The 12,141-nt window shown below is 31.5% G+C and overlaps 1 protein-coding gene across 1 annotated transcript; it reads left to right on the top strand.

Moving 5' to 3' along the window:
• Nucleotides 1-3,232: 3,232 nt before the first annotated feature.
• LOC106465364 lies at nucleotides 3,233-11,230 on the top strand. Its single transcript, XM_013925586.2, has 3 exons — nucleotides 3,233-3,582; nucleotides 5,609-5,870; nucleotides 9,806-11,230. Exons 1-3 carry the CDS (start codon nucleotides 3,574-3,576, stop codon nucleotides 10,024-10,026), a joined length of 492 nt encoding a protein of 163 aa, XP_013781040.1. The 5' UTR covers nucleotides 3,233-3,573; the 3' UTR covers nucleotides 10,027-11,230.
• Nucleotides 11,231-12,141: the final 911 nt, after the last annotated feature.

The raw sequence follows: 12,141 nt of genomic DNA, 5'->3' as shown, positions 1-12,141 counted from the left end.
TTTTGAGCTAGTGAGTAGTAAGGTGTGTGTTTTGCACTAGTTGAGAGCGAAGTTATCGAGATTGTGAATCGCTGTAATTTATAGCGTGTATTATAAAAGTTGTTAAGTTTAAAGTGACGAGAAACGTACTGATTGTGGAACTTCTGTGTACTAAAAGTTTGTATAGAGGAAGAATAAACTGGTTCAATCAAGAAAGGACTTGTATCGCTGAAAATCCTCGGAAAGAATTTCTACCGGAAACAAACAAACAAGCATATACGCAACAACTGTTATAGTGAACACTTAGAACTTGTTACTTTATAGCAGGTCACGCGTGGTAGTATTGAATTTTCTATCTCTTTTAGTTTAAGTTAAATTTAATAAGTCAGTAAATGTGTTTTCTTTTCCACTATAATTCCTAAAATTGGAACATGGCTCAAAAGATTTTTTAACTATAACTTTCCTCTGTGGCTAATTGAGTCAAGTGGAGATTAGACACCTTATTTTATGATTCTCTTACAGTACACCCTACACAAATTCTTGGTGGTTGTTTTGGTATAAGATCTTCAGAGGTAAAGCCTCAGAAGATTACTGGAGGTGTTCAGAAGCTTTAGCTCTTCTTCGCCACACTCGTGATGTAGGTAAAGAGCTGTACTTAGATTTCAACATTTTAGCATTATTGGAGTATAGGGTGATATCACTGTGATTCTTCTCAATAGCCAAACTGCCTTTATAGGACTTATGGTCTTTCAGGGCAGCGGGGATCTACAAATCCATTGACTGGAATTATATTGGGGGATACGGGAGTACCCCAGGAAAACTCACATTCACTGGTCAGGTGCCCGATAAATTTGAGAGGTGTTGTAACAGGAAGAGGAAGGAGTTATGGATGTGGTCGAGGGTTAGTGTGATAAGAAATTTTACTTAGTGAACTTGAGGATGACTTCAGAATGATCTGTCATGGGGAGGTTCTTACAGGAATAAAAACGTGCTTTTTAAATAAGACATCAAATTATTCTTGTCAGCGAATTGGACAGTAGCTGTGGGTGAACTCGACAATTGGCCAACTGATCAATCGGGCACCAATCACTGTTTTATTGTATCAGAAACACGAGGGTTTAATTGGGCTTGAGAGAGCAGAATTTCATTAGATTTTACATAGAATTTTCCTAGTTTTTACGCAGATGCTCATCTAGATTTACAGAGTTTTGTAAGGGTTCATCTAGATAGAATTTACGCTTTGCACCAGATTTACTTAAAATTTCCACGGATTTTACAAGGATTTTAGCAACTTTTACTAAACTCCAAGGCAGTATTTCCGTAACTCTCACTTCTGCATGGGAACTCTTGATGTTCTCGCTTTCGATTACCGATAACAGGTTTATATATTTTTGTGTTGTTTTACCTTCCGAAAACGCTTCAAGTTTTCCTCTGACTTTAAAGTTGACTTCCATTTTCGTTTGTGCGAGTTCCATTTGGCTTTCGTCTATAGTTGAGTTAAATGTCTAAGTATCTGTTTAAGTTCACCAGTGAGTGAATAGTGTATAAGTCCCCCCCTCCCAGGATAGTGGAGCATATATTTTTGTTTCAAGCACCTATTATTTATTAAGAGTAAGGTGAGAGTAACCAGAGTTAACTTTGCTGAACTACATTTTAACTTGGGGGAACTCTCTGTTTATAATTTGTTTTTATATTTTAGCCTAAGTTATGACGGTTTGTTTGTTTGAAGTTAAGCACAAAGCTACACAATGAGATATCTGTACTCTTCCCACCACGAGTATCAAAAACCCGGTTTCTAGCGTTGTAAGTCCACAGACATACCATTGTGCCACTGGGGGACAAGTTATGAGGGGTGGACAAAACACGCATCAGCAAGAGCATATATATATGTGTGTGTGTTGTATATATATATATATATATATGAAAATGTATATATATTTATCTATTTAGAATTTAGTAAAGTTTTGTCACTTTTACTGCCCCCCCCCCAGTTGCACAGCGGCATGTCTGCGGAGTTACAACGCTAGAATCTTGGTTTCGATACCTGTGGTGGGCAGAGCACAGATAGCCCATTGTGTAGCTTTGTGCTTAATTACAAACAAACAAACAAAACTTTTACTAGTCATACACACTTTTTCTGATACACGTATAAACAAACGAGCACTTGCCTTGTAGGCCCGGTGGTTAGGGCACTCGACTCACAATCTGATGGTCGCGGGTTCGAATCCCCGTCCTACTAAACAATTTCGCCCTTTCAGCCGTGGGAGCGTTATAACGTGACGGCCAATCCCACTATTGTTTAGTAAAAGAGTAGCCCAAGAGTTGGCGGTGGGTGGTGATGACTAGCTCCCTTTCCTCTAGTCTTACACTGCTAAATTAGGGCAGATAGCCCTCGTGTAGCTTTACGCGAAATTCAAAACAAACAAACTTGCCTTGTATTGTATAATAATGCATTATCATTTTTAAAATCTGTGAAAATCTCCATTAAATATTGGCCCATTATGTAAATCTGTGTATCCTTGTCTCATTCTTTGTGGTCCAACCATCACAACCATCGGGAAACACACCCGCATACGAAATCCGCGAACCTCCTGTTTGTCCGGGCATTGAATTTCTCTGCTTTACATAAGCAAAGTGGGTGTGATGCTCCTGCCCCCCCCCCCTACACACACACACACATACATACACAAAATAGACACTCTTGTTTTGTTTTCTCGGTTTCCACTGAACAAGGTCTACATTTAAAGGAACATCTTGTAATCAAGACGTTTTGCTCTGCTATTGGTAGCCTAAGTGTTATCTACTTGTCCACATAATACATCTGTCGTGAATCTCGTGATCTTTCTAAATCTTAAAATTATTCACAGTATCAACTTTTCCTAACATTTAGAGTCATTAACAGCTTTAAATTATATTTCTATAAGCACATTTATACAAATTAAAGACAGCAAAGATTCCAAAACAAACACCTTAAATAACCCAACCTTAAATAATAATAATTATTTCGTTTAATCGATAAAAACAAAACAAAAAAAAACGTTCTAATTATCATCTGTCTACCTTTCCAACAATGCGACGTGAATATAATATAGGTTAACTTAATGTAGAGTACCTTCTCAAAAGATTTTTTAAAAGTTCGTTTGTTTGTAGTAAACAGAAAGCTACATATTGAGCTATATATGCTCTGCCCACCACGCGTATCGAAATCCTTTTTTCTAGAGTTATGAGTCTGCAAATATACCGCTGTGCTACTGGGTGAGGAGGGAGTGAGCATTTTTTAAACGTACATACAACATTGGCATGTGTGCCTTCATTGAAAAGAAAACAGAAACTTCAGTAAACAACTAGAGAAAATTGATGCAACAAAAAAGCCCTTTTGTAAAACAACATTGGGTGTTATTTATTAAATTTTTATGATGAATTTCTCATTATGGAACAAATATCTAACTTTTATACTGAGAAGCAAGTTAGGTAATTTGTATGTACAAAAAAGTAACACAAAATTTGTGGTGGCATCTATGGATTAGTAAGGCACGTGGTTAGTGGATGTACAGTTGGAAGCATGCATCATTCGTGTTTGGTGTATGACAGTGCATGACAATGGTACTGTAAAATTAAAAGTTAAAGTAATATGATAACTTTAAGATATAAAAGTTATTTTAAATGTAACATTTTACTTACAGTAGTTTAACTGTTAAAGATAAATATTCTAACTAGATGAGTAGTCACTGCTGTTGATGGTATAATTTTAAATTTAATGGCTGGAATTTGGAAAATGACGTATGAACATTGCAATTTGAAGTTTAAAACTTTAATTTAATTTGAACTTTAAGTTTGAGTTATTACTATAACTATTATAATAAATAAGTGTATGAGTAGAACTAGATATAAAACGAAAGTAAGGGAATGACAAATCGTTCGTGCTTTTAATCTTTCTCTGTTTTCTGTGACGCCATGCATGTGTTAGCATTGGGTTTGGCATATATTATAACTAGTAATAGTATAAGATCATAACATAAACTTTGTATAAGTACAATGATGTATAATAAACGAAATATAGATTTTAATATTCATAAGTTACATCGATTTGATCGTTGTATAGATGAAATTGACTTGAACTTGAAGTTACTTTTTTAGTTTTTGATATCATGTCTACATGAGCACTTTAGTCCTGCATTTTTTAAAGTTACAACTTACATAGATACTTGACTCATTACTAGTAGTAGTAGTAACCTTTATCCTTTTCTGTAATATTTTAAAGTTCGAAAATTTATTGCCCAACTTGATGCTTGCCATTATTAGATAATGAAGAACCTGACATTAGTAGCAAACTTGTCACTGCTATAATCTCCAAAAATAACTAGATTAACAGCAGTTGCACAGGCATTGAGACAAATTAGTGCCAAGCAGTGGGAGTGGTACTCAACTTACTTAACTTCTGTGTGAATAGGTAAAATAACAATCATGTGGCATTGTATGAATAGAAAATGGGAGAAACTACTGTCACTTACATACAACCAGTGCTTAAAAATAAAAACTGACCCAACAAGTAGTATGGAGACTTACCTAGACCAGTTTGATTGGGACACTTTAACAGTAGGTAATGCTTCCAGGCATATTATTGTGGTCATATTCATGTGAAGAAAATGAATTTCCAATTTATTGCCATTTTGTTATAATAAAACAATTTATTACTGAACTATGGATGGATGAAGACCACACTAAATAAGGATAGATAGTAAATGCATTTTGAAACCTTTGCTTACTCTTTATTAGTATCAAAATTACTATGTTCATTTTGTTTACAGTCTACAGAATTTTTTCAATCTACTAATATAATGCTTATTTTTATGACAGTTATGTAAGAGATTATATTTGTTCAAGTATCACAGAAAATTCAAAGTTAATGCATTTGTAATACGTATGTCATTTATATGAATGTTATGACATTTCAATATGTAGTCATTTGGTGTCTGTCAGGTTTATGCAGCCTACCACAGTGAAAGTCTAATTTTTCATCCACTTTACCTCATTCTGTCACTTGAACAGACATTCTTTACAAACACAAAAGAAGTACTTAAAATTTTCTGCAATACTTTAAAAGATATAGTTGCAAAATTGTCAGGAAAAGCTATTACTTAAGTGCTGAATTATAAAGTATTATAGACCATCCATAATATAAATACTGCTACTTTAATTCTAGTTCTTGAACAGTTTAAACAGATAAGTGAAGTAAGCAAATGATGCATCTCTGGACACATTTATCATAAGTTAAGTCCCATCTCTTAAAATATTTTATCTATTGAAAATATTTAAATGGATTCCATTCAAATTTGTTCAGTTAAATATACAGTCAAGAAGAAGCTCAATCACTTAAAGCATCTCAAGCTGAATATACTGTTATTCAACAACCACATCCAGGATGCTTCAATTAAAAATGTTTTCACTATAATCAAATATATGCCTCATTATCCAGACACAGTTGTTGATTGTGCATGAATAAGTGTATTGTAGTGCTGTAAAATAATTAATTATAACTTTGAGTGCTGTTTATTAGTTGAACTAATATCATATGATTCTAATTTTTTTCAGTAACAATTGAAATTGTTGTTTTTGTTGAATTTCTTAGATTTCTTCTGGAAATCTAAACAACATGCCTTCTGGTCTTGAAATACTTTGGTTAGAACTTCACATCATGTTAGAAAGTACTCAAGAATGGCTGAAAAATAATCAGATAGTGCAGCGTTGGTTGGAAATGTGTCAGGAATACCCCATTCTGTCATTGTGTGTAACAATAACTGCTAGTTTGTGCTCGATACCACTGATAGCATTTGCTACTTTCATTCTGGGAGTAATGTTAGCCTTGTTATTGGCATTTTTATTCATTGAAGGTGAGTGTGTGTGTATATATACATATTTTTTATGAGTAATTGTCACAATACCTGTAAGAGGTTTTAAATAGCATTTCTCAAAACTTGCTAAGTGCAATGCTTTTTTATTGAAAAAATTGAGAAAATTGAATAAATCATCCTTTTTTTTAAATAATGATTAAGTACTTAACACTTAATAATGATTTACAAACTTGTAAAATGTATATTGCTCAAAATGTCATATTTGGAAAAGTTCAGAAAGATGTGTTGTACAGTACCATATATGTTATTAGTAGCTGTGATTTATCTTGTCTACACCAGTGTGAGGAAAGGATAACTTTATTATGTCTGTCTGACAAGTAGTTTAATAATGCTCTTAGTCTCTGAATTGAAATTAGTTTTTGTAATTTTGTTATTTGTGAAGTATAGTAAATCTTGAAGTTTATTTTAAAAACATTAAGGGATAAAAGCACTTGTGTTTTGATAAAATATGTAGATAATTGAGAAGAATTTACTAAAGAAGCTGGTGGGAGCTTAAGAAGGTACTTGAGAAAAAACATTTTTGACAAAAGGAAGATTACTGATGAAGTATTGATAATAAATTCCTGTAAAAAAAGGATTGTGTAAAAAATCTGGCAAATTTCAGTGCAAATGCTACTCATAAGATAATTAAATATGTTGTATGAGATCATTTGCAAATATTTTGTCTTGAAAACTGAAAGTTAAATGGGTAGCAGTGAACATAGTTTTAAAATATATTTTTTTTGTTTCACCAATTCTTTCATCTTGTGAGGAGACTACTGATTTTTTGTATAAGGGCTAACCTGTAGTTTATTTTGACACTATAAAACAACTTAAATGAATTTTAAAAGCTTCTAAAAAACTGGATATTGGAAGAGAAGAGCTTTAAAAAGGTTGAAGGAAGGTGGCCAAGGTGCTTAGTACATTTTAACCATATTAGAAGATCAGGGAATATTTTCTGCTCATTTATTCATGATGATCCTTTCAAACTGGTTAAATTTGTGGCCAGTAAGGTGGAAGAAGTGGTTACTGATTCTGAGGTTTTTCACCTAAAAGGTCTTTCTGGTTAAATACCCAAATAAGTTTGTAATTAGAGGGGAAACTGAAGAATGTTTACTTAGTGCAAAGATTTTAGTATGTGGTTGATAGGATTAGCAGGTTGTGGCAGGAAGTCGAAAAATTCTATTATGCAAGGACCCAGCTGACAGATGTTTCCATATATCAAAGCTATCTTTAAATAAATTTATCATTTTAAAACTAGTTTAATTATACATTTGATTTAACATCCAAACTATTGACATACATACCATACATAGTACTGATAATAAGGTTTCTTAAGAACTTACGAGTCAAAGCAAAGAAGAATATGTTAAGCACACTATATTTCCCATATTCATTATCCAGTGCCAATGAAGCCTTTTACCAAATACCATGGCATCAAAGCTGGCTGGGAAATGGCAGATATTATTAACCTTATCAAATTGGTAAGAAATTTAAGTAGATGAAAAATTTATTTTAGTGTTGAAAAGCAAAGATTGATGATCAATAGCGATTTTTCTGGTTGGGAGAAAGTTTAATATTGGAATCTTGGTATTTCATAAGTATATATTTTAGGATGTTATGTATGTCAAAATTTTGGATAGTTTTTTGAACAGTATTATTTTAAAATTTCCTAATTACTGAGATGCTTGAAATAATTGTTCTATTGAGTATGTTGCTCATGTTCAAAAGAACCTTGACTGTTTCGATAAGTGGTCTGTAAAATGAAACAAAAGGAAATCATCAGTAGTCATGGCACTTGAAATTATTTTAAGCAGAATTAGAGTAACTTAATTTATGAGACCTTTTCTTCCTTTTTATTAGCTATACTTTTGTGTGCCTGCAATACCAAGCATGGGGCATGTGTATACCCAATTCATTTTTTTTACTTATCAGGATCTCTATCAGCCAACTCTCAAATTGAAATTCTTTTAGGCAGGATTAGAGTAAATTAATTTATGAGACCTTGGGTGTGGTCAAATACATCATTCAAAAGGTTTGACCTCATGAGTCCTGTAATTAGGTCTCAAATCAGTCAAGAGATTAGAGCTATGAGCTAAAAAACCAAACAAGCTTGGAGTCATTCTATGAGCTGCTATGCTGTGGCTAAAAATGAGTATCTTTGATCTAAAACCTCATTTCACTATAAAAAATTTTTTCCTTTACTTTGTGCATATAAAAACTTTACGAGTTACGTCAGAATTTTCTTCTTTAATTTTTTATATTTTGTTTTGTAATTTTTAACCTGTCTTATTTTTTACATAGATATGTATTTCTAACTTTATTATTTGATATGCAACACTGTAGTTTGTAGGTGATTAGAGTTGCCAGGTGTCTCATGCAATATGCTTTCTTAAACTTTTATTAATTTTAAATCATTTGCATAAGTATATCCCCTCATTAATTTATTTGTTTCCCATATGTATTTTTTTTCTTGTTCTCTTATGATGTTACAGATTTTCCTCATTTTTAGGGTGATCTATTCACAAAAGCAGAGTTGCATATGAAGTTGCTAAGTTTATTTAATCAAGTATTCACATTTTGTTTACTGCACTCATCTATTAAACACATAAACAGAAATGTTCCTATGTTATGATTCAACTAATTTTTTAAGTTTTTGTTATTTCAAATAGTCATGAATCTTATAATTTTTAAAATGTTTGGCCAAATAGTTTGGGTCATTTTTTGTTTTTTGTTACTTAGCTGGTTTTAATTTTTTGCATTTATGGATTACGTTGAAACCTTTTTTAAATCCTATCAATAAAGCTTTTAAGCTAGCAGACCAAGAAAAATTATTATTATTTTAAATAATCATGACAGAAAATACCTAATTTTTGTTTTAAAGGTTAATGTGACAGGCCATTATGAAAAATGTCAAGTCAGATGTAGAAAATGATTGGTGGAATAATTATTTTACTGTAATATACACTACAGCCATACTGTTTTATTCATTAAAACTCTATGGAAAGTACTAGGCAGCAGCTATAATGACAAGTTTGTAAGTTTGTATTGCACTCATGTGACCTTAGTACAGTGAACTTGGCCACTTTGATGAACCATGGTGTGTCAACAATACACATGTCTGGTGTTTGTAAACAAAGCATCATTAAATTAAGGATGCACTACCTGACAAATGTTGTTACAATTACACTTAATGTTTAAAAGTTGAAAACAAAATATATAAATTTGATCAATTAATTAATCCATCAGCTGAAGTACAGTGATAACCTTATATGATTTTCATTATATTAACCTGGTTCAGTAATGATAATTCTTGTAAGATAACATTTTCTAATTATATTTCATTTTGTAAAAAAATAATATATACAACACACATGCATATATTATTTATTTTTTCTGCTCTTACTACTTTTGGGCTATTTAGTTGATATCAATGTAAAATAAACTAGAAGTAAACTTTGATTTTTGCAAGCAGTTTCTTCATATGTTCACCAAAACTTTCAAAATGAAGTAAAATGAAAGTCTGTTAGAAAATTATAGGATCAATATGAGCGGACATATTTGTAGTGTGAGGTTTTGACCAGGATATTGATGTATTTGATGAATCACTTTGTGGCAGAGAATTGAGTATTGTTCTTATATAATTGTAGGATTTAAAGAATTGACAGTTATTTATTCTTGTCTGTTTTGGATGAAGTCCTAAGATGACATTTTGATCACTTCTTACATTTTTTTTTAGACAGATCATGAAAATGAATGAAACATGACAATGTTTCTGTATTTCTACTGAGACAGTTGTTACAGATAAGAGATCTTAAACTTGTTTTCTTAGTTTAATAAATAAAATTAGTTAGTTATTAGTTATATTTTATATTGTGAAAATGGGGAACTTTCACAACAATATCTGAATCTGAAAATATAATCATGTATTTTAGGAACACTCTTGATGGCAGGTTTGGTTCTTTTGAGTGGGGTACTCATGGTGATCAGTGCTGCTGTAGTCAGTATTGGAGCTTCAGCTGTAGCTATTCTAGCTGTGTGCAACAGACTACAACATCTGGTGATGGGAGTGAAGAAGACAGTGACTGAAGATGGAGTGACACCTGCTTACTCTACCTCAGACAATTTTCAAAGAGCCCCAGAAAAAGGACTTTAAACATTTAGAATGATAATACAAGCTTGAACATGTATATTATGATAGTTTTGCCAAATGACTTTAGAAATGCTGAAATCTTAAATTGTGCACAGTCATAATTAAGTTAAAACCTTTAACCATATATATACCTTAAGAAGAATCTTGTTTGTTCATAAAATATATTGCCAGTTAACTTTATTTTAACTTTGGAACTCTCTTCTTCAAACTTAGAACTTTCTAGTTGCATACAATTTAATATTAGAATGAAGATATTGGTTTTTGTTTATTGTATATTTATGGATTATTTATTAATATGTAAATTTGATTAATTCCATGTTTGAAATCAAAATTTTGATTTAAAAGAAACTTTTCATAATATCCATAAGTTATGTATAAAGATACAATTCCACAAATGAAATTATCACTTACAAGCACAAATTTAAGTATACAAATCTTCTGTGTGACAAAATATAGCAGCAAGTATGCTTGTTACAGTCATATAAATTCTGTTTCCTATAAAATTTGTGTATCGATGTGAGAAATATATGGAAACAATCTGGGTGAAGTTTTTGCACTTAAGTTTTTCACCCCCCCCCCCATTTCTGTTTTTAAAGGGGCTAAATCTGTGTAAATCTTTTAAAGTGTTCCAATTTAATTTTGAATGTGCCTCAAAGTAAGGGAATCTAGTATTGATATGATTAAAAAAAAAAAGTTTGCATATATATTTTTCAATATACAGTCCTGATATTTTTGTCTTGCAGCTGTCTGTGACATAAAAATAGTAAAAACCTTTTTTGCTTTGTTTAATATAGTTCACAAATTTTTATGCTCCGTGTAGCTGTTTAGTTAAAAACATATTTGTCAAACAGTTTGTATATATTTAAAGTTCATGTTCTTGTACTGTAAGTAATCAAATCTTACTAAAATTAAGATGAGCATGAATATGTGTGTATGTAATCCATAGTTCAAATCATGTAAAGACCTAACCAAATTAATTCTACTTTATAGTTTTATATATTTAAAGTTCATGTTCTTGTACTGTAAGTAATCAACTCTTACTAAAATTAAGATGAGCATGAATATGTGTGTATGTAATCCATAGTTCAAATCATGTAAAGACCTAACCAAATTAATTCTACTTTATAGTTTTTGAGTTAAACTAAGTTTATTGTATGTATATATTTTATATTTAATAATTGGCCAATTAAAAAATTTTTCACATATTTCCTCTTTCCTGTCTGATAAGTATAATCAGAAATAACTGTCCAGACCATGTATATCTCAGTGTAGTCCAAGGGTATTGTAAATATTAATTGAATATGTGCATCCTGCTTTTAACTTTTCAAAATGTGCTTTGAACAAACAAGATCTTGTAAATAATTGTATCAAAGCTTGAACTAACAGAAGTAATTCCTCAAAGACTTTTAAATTTTCAGTTTTAGAATATTCTGCATTTTTGTATTTTAACTTTTGAACTATTATAACTCTGGATTGTAGAAACGAGTGTTTCCAAGACAAGGCAGCAAATTTTAATTACAACTGTAAAGCGTTTACTTATTCTAGCTTACTTATGGTGTGGGTGAAACAGTTAAGGTTACAATGGAGTTGATTTTTTATTATTTTGTTCTGTGTAAATGAATGGAATCGTTACATATCATTCTTTGTTGAAATTGGGTGTAAAACTCTGAGTATAATTCAAGAAAAATATGTATCAGACACCTAGAAAAATCTTAATAATACAACATAGATTAGCTAGAACTATATTAAAAAATAAAAAGGAATGCAAGTAACAATTTACAAACAGGAAAACACAAAGACATATTCTGTGTGTCCAGACGTTTGAGGGCAGAAGTAGGCAAACAACCAAACGGAAAGTTTCCAAAGTCCAAAGTTTCATGCATAGGTCATACAGCAAAATTCCTCAATATAGTGACAAAGTTTGATTCATTTGACACAACAGTGGTGACTAACACAAGATAAAAGTACTAGAATAAACAAGCCGAGTTTATTTGCAACTTTCATTGGTCGATCTTAAAACTGTACAATAAAAATGGAACAATCTTGAGCCATGAGCAAGAAAAACAGAGCCTTCAAAAGATAATTCTGTTTGCAATTCAACGCATGCTAAGTCTTAAC

Source organism: Limulus polyphemus, unplaced genomic scaffold, assembly GCF_000517525.1.
Source record: "Limulus polyphemus unplaced genomic scaffold, Limulus_polyphemus-2.1.2 Scaffold1921, whole genome shotgun sequence".
NCBI lineage: Eukaryota > Metazoa > Arthropoda > Merostomata > Xiphosura > Limulidae > Limulus > Limulus polyphemus.
This window is presented reverse-complemented; position numbering and strand designations above follow the sequence as displayed.